Source organism: Dicentrarchus labrax, unplaced genomic scaffold (assembly GCF_905237075.1).
Source record: "Dicentrarchus labrax unplaced genomic scaffold, dlabrax2021, whole genome shotgun sequence".
Classification (NCBI taxonomy): domain Eukaryota; kingdom Metazoa; phylum Chordata; class Actinopteri; family Moronidae; genus Dicentrarchus; species Dicentrarchus labrax.
In genome coordinates, this window is record NW_026136723.1 from 5,746,905 (window position 1) to 5,764,261 (window position 17,357).

The following is a 17,357-nucleotide window of genomic DNA, read 5'->3' on the forward strand; positions in this document are numbered from 1 at the left end:
GCAGGATGGATTGCTTTAGCAGTGTTAAGCAGAAATGTGTCCCTCCCCTCCCACTTATAAAGGTCTTCCTGACTGCAGAGTGATGAAAGGAGAGGAGGCAGGATGAGGGGAGGAGGAAAAGCACAGCTTGCTTGCAAGGGTTGTAGCTGGGAAGTGACAGGGGCTTGTCAGGAGGACAGGCGTTATAGGAGAAGAAATGCTAATTCTGATACTAATCAAAAACAAAACACCACACTTTTCTGCAGCCATATTGGAGGTCTTTATCTTGTAGCTGATATCATCTTGTTTGTGAATGTAAAACTTGTCTGACGTGTTAATAAGCAATGTTAAGAGGCTAGTAAAAATCTTTTACATTGTTATTAATTCTAAGTTAGCCTTTTGGCACGTTACTGAGCTAAGTTTCTTCATTAGCTGTGTACAGATGATGGCAAATAAACCGTATACCATTTATTATAAAATGTAGCTATGCTAATAGTGTGACTCTAGGGATGCCAATGTGGTCTACAAAGCATAACATTCTTCATGTTTCATTTTAATTACCTGAATTGATTGTGTTAGTGGATTTTATTTAGCTATAACTAACTAAGTGATGTATTTTGCAACCAGTTTATTTGACATCTCTGGGGCTTCTTTAGCCAACTGGGAGATATCATAGCCATTGTAGATATCAAAAAGACAAACTAGGAGGTTGACGTGAACAGTTTCATCTTGATGGGTGCTCATTTTATGCCACATTCTTGTCATATAGTATAGATTAATTAGCCAGCGTTTGTACAGTATTTAGCCATTAGTTACACAGTAGCTGCACAGTATGGTCTTAACAGTGGTGAATAAGAAATGTCTAATGAAACTGAAAAACAAATCAGATGAAGGCCTACAGGCTTTGGTGAATGACTTTGATTGGATATATTACACAGAGGTCATGTAGAAGCTTATAAGCAATGACATGTTTTGATAATATTACTATGAGATTATGTAATATATGGCCAAACAAGGTCACCAGGTTCAGTATTGAGTATATACATTTGAAAGCAAAAAGAAAACGAGAAACTCCTATGAAGCAGGGAAAATAAAAATGGACAGAGGAGTAAAAAACTGCATTGTTTGGAGAGGTTTTACAGAAGTGAAGTTAACACTTACATGCCGTCAGTCGTCTCAGGTCTAAAAACAAACAAATGCACAGACACTTAGCATGCTGCCATTAACCATGCATTAGCTTGTGTGAGGGTGCTGGTGATCACTGACAGCTGCAGCCGGTGGATTAGCAGTCAGATGGTGCCTCAGTTAGTACTGTCAGATTAGACACAACTGATACTGGTGGTCAGTTAGTGGGGGGTTAGTGCTGGCTTGTTTGGGCCAGGAACTGGTTTAAAGGTCTGGACTGCCCAAGTGACAGCTTGCGAACTTAAATCTGTAGTCGCTGCAGACTTTGACCTCTGAACTGCAGTTTCCTCCACAGTTACAGCAGCCAAACATCATCCCATTATTTCACGTTACTACAGTTCATTTCAGAAACAACAGCTCACACTGTACAGATTAACTTACTTGGTTAGCTGTCCCTTGTTCTTGTTGTTGTCCACACCATTATAGGTCACTGCAGCAAGTTTCCTGCTGCGGTAATTCTCATAGTGCACATTGTTTGTAACATCTTTGAGGTCCTGCATATGGGTCCTGGAAAACAAGTAAAATAGCACATTTACTCTCACTATAACATCATTTAAAAAGAAATATCAATACCTTTTCTTTATATGGTTTAACACAAGTATTGTACTTTGCTATATAGGCCTGTCACAATAATTATGATATTGACTTATCCTGCGATATACGTTATCACCTGTCACAATATTGACTTATCGTTTAAAAATCCACCAATATTTTTGTTATTTGTTTTATTTATTGAGAATATTTTAATATTTGTTTCACATTTCAGTTCCAATGTCTGAATATTCTTATGAATTAAAGCTGCAGTAAGTATCTTTTATAAAAATAACTTTCTGTCATATTTGCTGAAACCTTCACTATATCCTGACAGCAGAACACGAGACAGATAATCTGTGAAAAAAATCTGGTTCCAGCAGGTCTGAACAAAAACAACCAATCAGAGCTGAGAAAGATGATCGCTGAGTCTCATTCCCTGGTCGTCAAATATTGATGCTGGGAATGAGACTCAACAAACAACTATTTTCAAACCACCGGCACAAAGCGTCTCTACAGCTTTCTTGGCTCCATTTTCGTTCAGGCCCGGTGGATTCTTGGGAATACCATTAGGAGCACAAGGAGGATTCATTTTCCACAGCATCGTGTCAGGTAATGAACACTGATACTTAGCCCACATGCTGTGTCTTTACTCACCTGATGAGCATGTTCCGAAGGATTGTAAAATCACAGTGTTCTCCGTTCTCCACTGCGAGAAGAGACACAGAGCAGTTTAGATACAATAACACAGAGTGATTATAGCACTGCAACAAATGAACATAACTGATCCCTGTAGGGTTTATGAATACAACAAAGAAAGACAGAAATATGGCAAACGATATTCAACAATGCATCATATAAACACCAAAGTGATTGCTGAGATCTTGGAATGTGGCAGAATTGCTAGAAATATGGCCACTGGGGCAACAAACTGTGTCCTGACAACTTCAATAAGTATGACTGCTCTTGCCATATAACTTACTTTTAATGATGTTGCAATATACCCAGGCCCCTCAATTTTCTTGGTGAGTACAATGTTATCATAACCAATAAAACCAATGGCCAGAGCTAGCAATAGTAATTGGTTAGCCATGGTATTCCCTTAAGTGAATTATAGCAAATAAACAGAAGACAGTGCAACAAGAGTGTCTCATAGTGAGGGAAAACAATAAAAATGTGGATATGTACCAGAAAGTTAAATATATGCAGTATGAAACAGAAGAGAAATTCTTGAAATGCCATGATAGTGGTACTGTATACGAATAAGTGATAATATGAAAATATGAAGAAAGCAAGTATGAAAATGAACACCATGAATGATGTGGATACTGGGTTTCATTTTCTCATGGCTGTAGTACCAGTAGCCATCAGCAGGTGGCATCATGTGCTGCTGTTTGTGTCCCTCCTACAGTGAAACCTCACCACAGTCCCCTGAGGTTTCTCTGGACTGCTGTGGTAGAGTCACTTACATAGCTTCTCAGGGACCTTGCCCTCTCTCTGTCTCTCTCCCGCCCTCTCTCCATATTTATGCTGACATGGAGCCAAAAACATTTGTGGTATTCCAAAACTCATTCCCCATGGATGACAAACGCTAGTGGAAAACCAGTTTCATAGTGGCACTCCTACAAGTCACCCACTGGGCTGTACTCAGTTCTTTAGCTGCTGTTGTTCTGAGATGACTAGAGCTGCAACAATGAAGCAATTAGTTGTCATCTATTAAAATAATCGCCAGCTATTTTTATAATCGATTAATCGTTTTGAGTAATCTTTTAAGAAAAACTGTCCAAATTCTCTGATTTCAACTTCTCCAATGTGAGTATTTTCTGCTTTCTTTAGTCCTCTATACAGTAAACTGAATATCTTTGGGCTGTGGACAAAACAACACATCTGATGACATCACCTTGGACTTTGGGAATTGCCAAGAATCAAGAAAATGATCGACCAATTAATCAATAATAAAAGTGATCGTTAGTTGCAGCCCTAGAGACGACAACAGAATCTATAAGATCCGGAATGTTCCCTTTCTGTTATAGTAAACACCTCTGAGCTCTGTCAGACTCAATAGATTTGTAAGCTCAATATGTTGTAATGCTTCGTGCGTCTCGTCACAGTAACTTCCTGTGTCAGGTCAAAAAGGATTCTCATATCCTGTGCTGAACTTTCCCACCAGTGGCACGAGTGTGTAACACTTATTTTCATATCGTCAGTATTGCTCAGTATTGTGATTTCTTCATGGAGGTTTATTTTGTTCCAGTTCTTTGGTCGAGATAAGTAGTTTAACTGGCAGTGGAAGACAGAAGCCTATTGTCTCTGAGCCAGTTTATACAAAATATGACTGAGGATTACATGATCTGGTATTATGTTTATTAACAGACATTTACAATTTAAACAGATTAGATACACATGTATTAAAGGTGCCCTGTGGAGTAATCTTTTAATCTTCTTATGATCAAACGCAGTTCTGTTTACATTCAGTGCTGCTGACTGAAACATTGTGTATGTATTGTTGAGGCCGTCCAAACATGTTCAGTGTATCCATTAAATCCTCATGTTTCTATCAAATTCTGAGCGGCACACCGACAAAGGGCCGACCAAGCACAGCTAAATATCGAGCGTTCTGCCGACGGTGAGCTGCCACCCTGCTGATCTCTTGCTAGACAGGTATTTTCCTGTATTTCCTGGCAGACATCTCACTTTTAAATATCATGTGTTTCATTGTAGCTTATTTGAGACATTTTATATACATACTTATAGTAATTTATAGTAGTGCTGTCCAACGATCAAAATATTTAAATCGCGATTAATCGCACATTTTTATCTATTCTAAATGTCCCTTGATTTCTTTTTGTCCCATTATTTTTTCTCATTTTAATGCTCTTACCAACATGGAAAAGTGGATCGGCTTGCTTTGTGCAAATGTTTTATTGAAAAATCATCCATTGTCGCCTGGCTTTGATGACAACTTTTTAAAAGTAAACTTTCCATTCAGAATATTATTGGCATCCATTTCGGCGTCTCGCCATCCACTCAAAACGCAACGTCTACTACTCTTAAACAAGTGTGTGCGGCGTGCCTGTTGTTTTGTTTCTGGTCTAGCTAGATCCGGTGTGGTGTTGTAGTTTTTCTAACGTTACTAGTTGTTGCAACAGCATGTGAAAAAAACTACAAAGTGTGCTAGGCCAAAAAGAACGTTAATCTTGTGATAAAAAAATTGACGCCGTTAAAATGGGTTTGCGTTAACGCCGTTAATAACGCGTTTAAACAAAACAACAAAATTTTAAAAAAAATTAATGGAAAACCCCCCAATTTTTTTAACCAAAAAAAAATAAATTTTTTTTAGAAAAAATAAATTAAAAAAAAAAAAAAATTATAAAAATTTAATAAAAAAAAGAAAAAGGGTTTTTTTTTTTAATTTTTTTTAAATTTTTTTTTTTTTTTTTTTATTTAAAAAAAATAATTTAAAAAAAAAAAAAAAAAAAAAAAAAAAAAAAAAAAAAAAAAAAAAAAAAAAAAAAAAAAAAAAAAATTTTTTAAGTTATTAACGCAACGCCGTTCTGAGATAAGTGCTGTTTAACTGACAGCACTAATTTCTAGTAAATTTAACTAAACCAGAAGTAACAAATGTTGGAACAGTGGAAAGACTAACAAAGTTGGTTTTGGTGAGTTTTATTTCTGTCTGTTGGTCTAAGATGCTGGTGCTCTAGTCCAGTGGCAAGTGAATTTCATATATATACACAATTCTAACAAATTATTTATATGTGAAATTTGTATTTTATGTCATCACGAATTTATATTGTTGGTCGGTGTTCAATAAAATAAACAAATAAATAAGGAGTGATCTATTTTTTAATAATTTGGTCCAGCGCTCCCCATGCTAATGTTTTCCCTATCTTGTCTATCACAGTGGTTACTCAATAGCGCAGTTCCCCAGTGTGTGTGTGTGGGTCTGTGTGCAGAATATTGGAATAGGAGCCAAACAAGAGCACATGGATTGTGTTACTGCTTTGCAAACCATCTACACGTGATGCCTGCTCAATAATCCAATAAAACTGTGGAAATATTGGTGTGTTTGCATGTGCGTGACAGACAGAGAGAGACTCCACTTAGTTAATCAATTAACAGGGCTGGGATCAGTTGACCTTCGACCTCTTACCTTCAGCCACACCCCAGGGGTACTGCCTCCCGCGCACTCGCTTTCCGTTGACCTCGATAATGGTGTTGCTACCGACAACGGCCAAGGGTAAACGATCCTGCAGAGAGGAGGGAGGGAACACAACTGTTGCATAGCTCACGCACAATGGCTAAAAATACACTGCAGGCTACTCATAGATATAGTATGAATGACATAACATGACATGAGTTATATTTAATGAACAACGCTTTAAGAGAACAGACCTTGATTTTCCTGATCATCTTCATCTCCTCCTCGTCGTCTGTCTCCGGGAACTCGTAGATTTTTATTTTGTGCTCCTGGATTTCTTTCATGATCTGCCCATGCAGCAGAGGGAAAACGGGTGAGGCAGGGTGAGATGGAAAAACAGTATGAGAGGTGATGGGCCGTATGTGGGACAAACAGGTCCAGAAACATCAATAGTCACACTGGAGGTTAGTCAATACACACAGGAGGAGGAACCTACCTATTTATTCAGCACATGAACACTACCATGACAAGTACACACACAGTATCACTGGATTGATGCAGTATATACGCGTTACTTCAGTGTGCTATGCTTATGCTTCTTCAAATACAACATTGTGATAATCAAACAGCCCAACACAAAACACTTCAGAATTGGTGGAAAAAAATGACCTCTTGTATCCTGTTTATAGGGCTTGTGATGTATAATTAAATAAATTGTACGTCTACAGTCACAGTGAATGATACCAATAAAACATCTGCGTTTCTAAACCAATGCTGTTTTCACTACCTTAATGTAATAAACACATTTTACTACAAACCCTCAGTTATATTTATAACAAACCAAACTTCTGAAATGAATCAATTTTAACTGTGTCTACACGCAAACAGCTGCACAAGAATTTAGAAGACAGTGAAGAAAATGATGATTTAATTACTGAAACATTAGTTCAATGTTCGTTCAATGACACTCGCACTGTATGTAAGAAAAAAAATCACAGATCACTTATTCATCTCGATAAGGCCGCTGCGTTGGCAGAACATCGTCCAAATGAACGCTGCAGTGGCACGTTTCCAACAGATTTTACTTTATTAGCTAACAGTAGTGTGATTAGTGGAATTCTACTGTTTATCTGCCAATGGTTGAGACAAAGGATAATACAATTATCGCTGTGGTATCTTTCCAGAGTGTAAAATCTGTCCTAAATCGCTGCGCAGTGTTCTGGTGTCTGATAAGCCTCCAAACTCATGGATCTTACAATCCAGGAAGTCCAGTTTAAGTAATGCAGTGCTGTTTTCTGTCTGAAAGCCTGGTAAGACTTTGATCCAGAGTTTTCAATTTCACACATTTTGGCCAAAGTACTGAGATTTGCTAGCCAGCCCAACAGCCAGTAGCAGTAATTAGAAAGGATGATTTCCATGTCAATTAAACCCATCACGTAATTTATGTTGTAAAATAGGTGAGAGCTGGTTTATCGTCAGTATTGCTAAAATATCAAGGCTGCTTCGAGGGCATTGGATGGCTTTTTTAATATATTTGTTTGTATATTTGTACTTTTTGCCTTTATTGATAGACAGGAAAGGGGAGAGAGAGAGGACAACATGCAGCAAAGGGCCACAGGTTGGACTTGAACCCGTGGCTGCTGTAGCAAGGACACAGCCTTGGTACATGGGGTGTCAGCTCTACCAGGTGAACTACCTGGGTGCCCCTGGATGGATTTCTTTTAATCAAGAATACAGTAAAAATAAGACACTTTTGTTAAAGATAAAAGAAACAAAACAAAACTAGAAATGGGGCGTTGCAAACATGAATAAGAAACCACACTCCGATTGAACATCTGAACAAATAAACAGCCGGAGGTGACACACACCTGTCTCTTGAATTGTTGACACTCCTCAGGAGTCATTGTGTCGGCTTTGGCGATAAGTGGGATGATGTTCACTTTCTCGTGTAACCGCTTCATGAATTCGATGTCGAGGGGCTTCAGTCTGAGGAAGAAGCACAGAGAAGAGACAGTGTAAGTGGAGCTGCCAGGCTGGGGTGAAGCAATGAGCTGCCGTCAAACACCAGCCACAACCTTAAACTGAACATCTGGACTAACCAGACAGCATAAAAAATCTGTCTGTTCAGACTCTGAAAATCATCTTTCAAATGGCATTATAATGTCTTATCTTCGCATGTCTATTTGTCTGTGTGTGTTGCTGCCAGGGCATCTACACTACGTAAGGCTGTATTTGGACAAAATATACGTACTGGAGCCTTTAAACTTGACACAAAAAGGTTTGACTGAAAAGGTTGTTGAGGGCTGATACCAGTGCCATTACATTTTTAGGAATACGTCAACATTTTGGGAAATGCACTTATTTGCTTACTTTCCTTCAGTGAGACGACAAGATCAGGGCTCTCACTCTTTTTAAGAGATCATTTTCCAGGACTTTTTGACAACAAAAGAAAGCACTCACAATGGTGGTCAGCATTTATAGGACAGTCCGCACAAGCTTGTGCGCTTGGCTGTTCTCACGTACGTTACATTTTCCAGGATAACACAGATTACTTCAGGACATTTGGTCATTTTAATCAATTTCCAGGTTTTCTAGATTTTCCAGGACGCATGGGAACCCTGAAGATCCATACTGCTCTCATGTCTACCAGTACAGAGATAGAGTCGTGATTAGCTTAGCTTAGCATAATGAAACCACTACCCTGGCATTGTCCAAACATAAAAAGGATTTTCTTAAACACAGGGATTTACATAATTTTGTAATTACTGCTATTTTCCACAATAATCCACAGACAACAAAAATCAATCTTTGACTGCCAACAATCTGTAGGACATTGTTTCCCCTAAGGCAGAGCTTGCTGTTTATGGGAAAGGTCCACTCAGTACAACTCTTCATCTGTATCCATAACCATGTAGTGATTTCTTATCAGAATTGACATACATATTGCAAAACAGCTGATGCACAAACATGCAACAGGATTACAGTGCATTATGTATTGATAATGCATTTATCATACAGTGCACTGAGTGAAAAACATTTCTGAACTGTCCACCAGTAAATCACAAACATGTTAAAAGCAGCAGATCCAAAACCAGTTACTGTCCAACTCACAGTTTCATTCCTCCCCAGCTATCAACCAGTGGTCTGGTGCATTCAGATCAATCTGTAACACACCATTACAGTAATACAACTAATCAGCTTTTCACCAGCAGCAACAAGGGCCGTAGGGACGATTACACAACAGCATTCAACAGGTGGAGCATTGAGCGCTGACAATCACCCTACCTATCCTAACTACATTTCCAAGAGCAATGCTCCCATTTCTCAAACTGCCTTACTAACATGCCAAAATCGCTACATGCAATGGATCTTTCACTGCAACTACAGCAGTACTGACCTCAGGTCAGCTCTATAATGATGATCATGTGCTCCTATGTAACTACTAAAACATAAAACTGGTCAGATGATTCTGTATGGTTAAGACTGTATTTTTTTCACTTCTAAGATAGCCTACATTCAACAGGAACAGTTGAAAGTTTGTGAGCACATTATCAAACAAATATGAAATAAACCGGAAATTCTAACAATGTCATTGTAAGATTAGTTCTCCAAAGTTCTGGTTTTAAATCAAAGCTAAATTTACCATTAGAAATCATATACATTCCAGGATATAAGTAACATATTTGAAAAGAGATCAGGCAGAAAACCTGAGTGAAAACAGTTCCTCTGTAATTGTTCAGTGTACACGAGGTGAGTGATGACACATTCACTAGTGCACACTTTTCCTCATTGCTGCTACATTTCTTCAGCAAGAAGACTGGGTATACTGTACACATCCAGAAAAGTTTATGGTTAATGTGGCAGCTTAATCTAACACTGGATAAATTAGGTTACAAATTTGTTTTTTTATGATCCATAATTTTCCACCAAAAACCAAAAAATGTGTAGATTGGAGGACATGAAAAGAGTCTCAAAACTAAATCCAATGAATGATTTTATCACTTGTTAAAAAGCCAATGCTAGTATGTTTTAGCACACGCACACACACACAAACACACACATACACAGGGCAGCTGTCAAAAATGAATGAGTCCATTTGGTGCTTTTTATTTTCCGAGACAGCCAAAAAGACTGCAGTCACTAAACCATACTGAGTGTGGGCCAACAAGCTCAACAGCAAAGCACCTTTTGTTGTAGGCAGCATACTGTGGCCAAGTGTTTAAAAACAGCCAAGCCAACTGTGTGCGGGTTTATGTGTGCGTATGCTTGGCAGCAGCCAAAGCCAAGACACAGATGGGAGGAACGGGGTCTCCAGGTCACCAAGCTCAGAACAGATTACAAAAATGTTATTCCTGCTTGGTAGCCTGGTAGGAGGCCACAGGCATAGCCGGCTGGGTTTGGACTACTTAATTGCTGGCCAGAGAAAGAGGCTGCAGGGGAGCAGCACTGAAGCACAACAGCTGAAATCTGCAGCTATGTTGCTCATTTCTTCCAATGTGTTCCCCATGAGTCTACAATGAAATGTGGGGAGAACCTCCTCAAAAACAGCTTCATACTGAAAGTCACTCTTATAGTATGAAGCTCTTACATTACTGACAGGTTCTTTTACGTCAATTTGGGCAATTTCTCAACCTCCATAGCTGGCCTCGCCAGTGGGGATCACCAGGGATCCATCCTGGGTCCACTTTTTTTCCCCCTATACCAGCAGCCTCTTACACATGACTTGATTGCTAAAACCAAATAACACAGGTGATTCAAAGATACTTAAGGACTGTCTTCATGATCAGAAATTGGTTGGCCAGTACCTTTCTCCAGCTGAAAAAGACAAGTATTGGCTTGCAAGACTAATCCCAATTTTCAAAAACCTTGCAAGTGGGCTGAGTATGTTTAATACTGCCAAACATCTTGGTGTCATTTTTGATTCTGATTACAGCTTTGAAAAGCAAATCAGTTCAATGGATGGTTCTAGTTTAGTCCAACTGCAAACAATATCCAGAATCATGCCTTTCCTCTTGTTTCTTCAACATTTGAACTTGCAAACTGTAACTCTCAGTGTGTCACACAGCTGATTTTTACCTTACCTTGAAAATTGCATAGCACTTTGGTCAGCTTCTGTTGTTGTAAACTGTGCTGTATAAATTGAGTCACTTGACTTTAATCTTTTAACCATATGCAGCCTGTAACATTTTCAGTTCGCTCCATTTGCACTGCTGTCTCTGAATTTCCACTCGCTATCTCTGGCTATAGTAATCACACATCAGTAACATAGAAGTCAAAAGAATTCTATATGACTGTTCACATTGCAAAAAATCTGACCTAAATCTGATTTGGACCACATATGAAAGTGGCCTAATCAGAATCAGAAAGATCACATTCCATGTGATTTGGACTGAAAATATCAGACCTGAGTCACACAAAAAAAATCTGATTTGGGTGCCTTTGACCTGCAGTCTGAACGTGGCCAGAGTTACATGGTTATAAGAAGCTTAATACTGACTAAAAATGCACTCCACATGCAGTAAGCTAATTCCTAATTCACACAGAAAATTTATAAATTATCTAATCTAATGACCTTGCATGATTTTAAAAACTACCACTGAAGGCAACTGTAACAAGCCTGAAAGTGTGTAATATTCCATATTTGACATGATTCCATGATCAGTAGCATTCCTGTAGTACATACCCATGCCCAGATGGCGCGATAAAATACAGGCAGCACTGCACTCTGCTGTCCGGCATCTGCCGTCTGTTGACCCGGGACTCTGCGTTGAGGTAATCCTCAAACTTACTGTCGATGTAATCGATGACCGGCTGCCAGCTGAGAACCAAACATTATTCACACCAATGTCAGGCACAGTGATACAATTTCAGTGACAATTTCATTACAGTAACCTATATTAACCAATGACAGATGGCTGAGCTCACCAGTTACTGTTGTCAACTGCATCACCGAAGCCGGGAGTGTCAACGATGGTGAGGAGAAGCTGTACACCCCCTTCCTTTACCAGAACCTTCGATTGTTCCACCTGCAATGAAGAATGTTGACATAAATCAGTCAAGGAATTTGCTAATAATTATAAAATTGTATAATTATGTGCTTTACAGAAGTGCAAGCCATATGGTAAACTACTGTTCATTTACTTGTTTACCATAATTTAATTCTTTTAGAATAGTCAATTCTCCATTTATGCTTAAAACCCATTTATCTCCATACTACTTGGTTGAGGTTCTGTGTGCGAGAAAGAGGTATTGATTTGTGATTACTGCTGAATCAACCATTTGCATGCTGGTTGGTCTCATATAAAGACTGTTCACTTATAAGGGGCACCAGTATGTTAATCATTTGTTTGTCATGGCTCTCACAAGTGACACTAGTGAAAAAGTATGGGCTCAAATAAGAATCAATATGCTTTTAAGTTTGTGAAATAATGTGGAGGAGCCTGTGATGGTGCATCACCATTTAACTTTGTGTAGAGAGGATTTGTAGAAAAATCTGAGAATGCCTAAATTGTGTACAAATGCACTGACTGCAGTCCAGAACTAAAACAGCTCTGCAACGCAATTAACCACAGTGAGACAAAACTATTTTTCAAGCACTAAGCATGCAATCTTAAGATCTGTGCGGCGGATCGGACAGATGAAGAACGTGGTGAACAAAGCTGCCTCTGAACAAATCAGAGAAGCAAGAAGGGCTGGGCTTTGATCAGCGTGGGGTCAGGGCACAACTCGTGATCAGCAGATGAACTTTGATTTAATCAGCAGATCCGAACCAGACCTTGTCTGCCACTCTCTCATATCTCAGAGGTTTCACAGACGGCGAGGGAGTGATGAGAAACCCTCACTGGGGTTGTGCCAGGCCCACACAGCAGTTGGCAGACAAACATTGACTTTACAACACTCCTTAAAATTAATGCCATGTATAACCTTTGATTTCAGTCCAAGTCTGGACATACATTTTTTCTTGAAGCGGTGTTTGTGCAGTAGCGTTGTAGAATACAGCTAGTTTCCTTGAGGGGAGTATTTGAGTTTAACCTCAGCTTAACTGAGCCGATACCTTACACTTAAGTAGCACCACAGAATGCCCCTTGGTATGCTCACTGACTGAGGCTGGGCTGCACTCTCACTTTACCACATGTGGGTTACACAGCTAAACCTGGTTCTCACAGCCCAACAAACCTCATCAAACAAAGACAAGTGAGTCAAAGAGCAAGTTGTACAAAAGCAGCTTGGTGCACTTTTGGTTTGGGTGTAGTAGTGGCGATTGGATAAAGGAATTCAGGAATTGCCCCTTGGGGATAAATAAAGTTTTTTGAATTGAATTGTAAAAACTGAGCATCTGAGTGACTCAGAGGAACAAAAGTACTAACTCAGTAGCACCAGGTTCAATTCTCTGTAGCATGTTTCAACTTGGTCTGGAGCTCCAGCAAACACAACTGGCAGTGATTGGGTGTGTGATATCATGTCCTTGTTGTTGCATTAGCAAAGCAACTCTTGCAGGTTAGCACACCAACTGTGCAGAGGGCAGTGGAATCTGATGAATTAGTAAGTATAGTAGTAGTTTTTACTCTCCTGAATGATAGGTGAAAGGTAGAAGCTTCATTTTCTAGTGTGCTAGAACTAGTATTGTTATTAATAAGCGTGGTGCAATATACAGACATTTCCAATAATTGTGATATTTAAAAATGAAATATTGATAATGTGTTAATAATACATATTTGACATATTGTATAAATAATTCAGTACCTCTTAAATCCTCTCTGTTTTTTCTTTGTGTTCCCCCTTTGTGGTTCACACTACAACCTAGTAGGTGTTGGTAATGCACCTTAATGCTGGTTGCCAGGGTTACACAGTTGAGTGAAATTTGCCAAAAAAAAGTTAACGTTTTCTATATTGATAATATCTGTATTGAGTATTTTTTCAGCCGCAACTGATACTGTGACAGCCCAGTTATTAATTACTTTTCCTACTTTTGCTTTTCTTGCCATGACCTGTCAAAATGTCTGTAGTGAAAAAGACCTATTTTGGTCTGATAGCACTGAGCGAAACCTCTTCTTCCTCCACCTCCATTCTTTCTACCCCTGGCTGACTGCAGTTTTGCTATCCTTTAGCGTTTGTTCCAACTGTTGTCCATCACAATCTATCATGCAGACTGTTGCAGCATAACATTCCCCAGCAAAGCTTTTATAGCAGACCCTTACCCCTGTGACCCCCACCCACCACTTACCGGCATCTGTCATGTACTGGAATCTATCAGTCTTGAAACTGACCTCTGACCTCCAGAGATGCTACTGGGCAGATGTGCTGACCAGACTGACGCTAGTGAATGCCGATCATACAGGGAGTGCAAGTTCAACTGACAAACAAACCATAAAGACCTTCTATTCAAGATTATATATACATTCTTTTATAAACAAACTAGTGTGAAAATGTAAGGTGGGTGGATCATACTGGGAAAAGAAGATACACTGTCAGAAGAAACTGCAGTTTTTTTAAAATACCTTGAAACCATGTGACTGTGAAAGAATGATAATTATGATACTAGCAATGTCTATGCAGAATAAAAAAAAAGTGTGAAACACGGTCAGAGATGATGCACACACACACAAGACACTTTAAGTTTAAAGTGTAGGACTGCTGAGTGGCCAATGCTGAAGAATGCTGCAGCGTCTCTGTTCATCTACTGCATAACAGGATGAGTCAGTCAACCACAGACATGCCTATTAACCAGACAGGCTGCCCACAGACAGTGAGCTCATGGGAAAAGGAGCAACAACACTAGGCTGCACCATGTTGTATAAGTGCAGTAATGTAAGACGTCAGTACAACTGTCACAGTGTTTGACTGGATCACAGGACTGCAGGCTTATTTACTTGTAATATACTGTGAATGCATATTTGCAAAACACCACATGATAGAGTCAGGGTGCACTTGTGAATATTTGCTCTGTTTCTCATTCACTTCAGCTGCAGCCCAAATTCAAGAATGTGTTTCCTGTTTAGATATGATCTCCAACCGTCAGAATTAACCTTAATTAAACGTATATATGCAAGTTCCAACAGTTGACCAATAGAAACTAATGCACTGTTTGGAAACCTTGTTTGGCACAATATAACACTACCAGACTACAAACTGCACCAGCGATCTCAGACTGTTACAGTTTGTTATCGCTCTGCTCAGTATTTATTGCATCCTGTGAATACTGTGACATTGCATCCGGTTTCAAGGCTAACTGACTGCAGAGCAGTTTCACTGACAGCTACACAATCAGTCACCACAGCTTAACAACGGCTGAACCTAAACTGGTCATGATGGCGGTTCCTGTGCAACTGTGGGCTTACATCAGCAATATATGTAATCATAGATAAAAAAAAAAAGTTTGGTTACTAAATAAAAATAAAAAAAAATATATATATATATGTATACAGTATGATACACTAAATTAATTCAATGAATGAAAGTGCATTGACATATTTAAAGTAACTGTGGCTGCCACACTTAAAGCTGTAGTAGGTAACCTTCATAAATATAACTTTTTGTCAATAATCAGAGGTGAGAAAGATAGTTGATTGTTGAGTCTCATTCCCAGGGCGTCAAATACTGACACTTATGGACCCTGGGAATGAGACTCAACAATCAGCTATCTTCAAGCTTCCAACCCAAACTGTGTTTCTATCTTTCTCGGCTCTGATTGGTTGTTTTCGTTCAGGCCAGGTGGATTCTTGTAAATGACATTAGGAGCACTAGGAAGAGCCTAGTGACAAAGTGGAATCAAATTACTACAGTACAATAGGACGGGAAATAATAATAATAATAATAATAATCTCAGGTAATGTAATTTTGTACCTTTATATCAATATAGTACAATTCTTTTTGATGAAGGAATAAGAAAGGCACCAGATAGCTACAGGAAATGAGGGCAGACAAGGAGAATTACCAATAAATGGTTAGCACCTAAACCCCAAGGTCACCAGGGCACCCTGGGATAATAAGACAAATTTCATCTGTTGATTAAGAATACGAAGGTCCAGAATAGGCTAGTTAGTAAACATAAAGTTACCATTTGTGCAGAACAGAGTCCAGTGAATTAAATCCCCTCACAAAACAAGGTATGTTGATGCCAAACCTATACTGTCTCATATTGTCAAACCATACCGTACCTTGGCCAGAAATATTACAGTAAAACTTATTATTACCGTAATAACTGTTACTAGTGCTTCAACAGAGGTAAATTCCACAAGATATGATGTCAGTTTATTTTGCTTTTGATAGACACCCATTTAACCAGTAACTAACATAAATACAAGAGGCGCAGTTAAGGGCCCATGTCTTCACTGCACTAGTCTTCTCAGCAAGGTTGTCTGACGTGGGCCAAACAGAGAGGTTCTAAGTGAGTGAGTGAGTGAGTTAGTTGTGATGTAGGTTTTGTTTTGAGAGCAGTCCCGCAATCAGGCAGAGCTAGCCTGACTTTTAGCTCATCCTTGTTGTTTCGAAAATGGTTTTCATTGTGTTTAAGTTTGTTACAGAAGCATAATGTACTCAGGGTCAAGGTACCAAACTAACTTTAGTTTGAAATCCCTCACTCCCTACCACACTGGTTGGCAGCATACAGGACTGGCACATACCACCCACCTATGTAGCAGCGACACAATCTTTAGCTGCGAGCCATCCTCAGAGATGGCAGCTGGGTGCTCGTTTTCAATATGGTACAGCATAGTAGCTAACAGCTAGTACTACCACTAGACTGAAGAGTAACATCACACAATTTACATTAGACTAGGAAATGGGTCACACACCACTGCTAGCTAGCAATAACATTCTTGGTGGTTAATCAATTACAGGCTAACTGTTGACATCCCTTGTTGAAAATACATTTTTATCATTTTTTTTTTTACATGTTTGTACATCACTTGTGTGTTCATCGTGTCAGTTTTCTAAAAGATTCAGTGTTTAAAGCAGTGAGCAACACAAACTGTCTTTACTAATAGTGACGCTACCAATAGTGGCAAAAACTATTGATCTAGATGAAGTGGCACTCAAACACTGTTTTCTGAGAAGAAGAGAGATGCCCTACCCTTTATAACATTCTGACATCATCAGGTTATCTTGTTATTTTAATCTCTCCACTGAAGCTGGAGCATATAAAATATAGGATGTAAAAAGCGAGGCATGTCATGCATTGGCAGGACAAGACTGAGCTCAGTGCATAAGGCAGTTGCTGGCTAATCACCAAGTCCCTGTCCTTGTACGCTCTGCAGCCTCACAAGCCTTATTAACCGGGAACAACAGAGACATCTGGCCTGCCCTATCACCTCTAACTGTTAACACCCACTCTGCCTATCATCTTCCTCTTTTTCAAAAATGAATTGGATTTTATTACACACAGCATTCCTCGGGGTTTAATCACATTCTTCGGCATGACTTGGGGGGGAAAAGTGGCCACAATTATTTGAAATGTAATTAGTTTGTGGTTCCTGGAGAGAGAGAGAGAGAGAGATAGAGAGAAACTCTCTGTTCTCCATAT

General features: G+C 39.2%; 1 protein-coding gene across 2 annotated transcripts in view; it reads right to left on the bottom strand.

The window, feature by feature from the left end:
* Window positions 1-17,357, bottom strand: part of LOC127358032 (septin-7) — a 33,705-nt gene that overhangs the window by 3,727 nt on the left and 12,621 nt on the right. Inside the window, exons 3-10 of one of the 2 annotated variants that reach the window (XM_051390882.1) lie at window positions 11,762-11,862; window positions 11,520-11,654; window positions 7,705-7,822; window positions 6,091-6,183; window positions 5,849-5,945; window positions 2,353-2,404; window positions 1,546-1,671; window positions 1,141-1,161 (exon numbers count right to left, since the gene is read on the bottom strand). In XM_051390882.1, the coding sequence (XP_051246842.1) occupies window positions 1,141-1,161; window positions 1,546-1,671; window positions 2,353-2,404; window positions 5,849-5,945; window positions 6,091-6,183; window positions 7,705-7,822; window positions 11,520-11,654; window positions 11,762-11,862 (743 nt within the window). The remainder of the gene's footprint in view (window positions 1-1,140; window positions 1,162-1,545; window positions 1,672-2,352; window positions 2,405-5,848; window positions 5,946-6,090; window positions 6,184-7,704; window positions 7,823-11,519; window positions 11,655-11,761; window positions 11,863-17,357) is intronic. The other variant, XM_051390883.1, reaches the window with a different exon arrangement.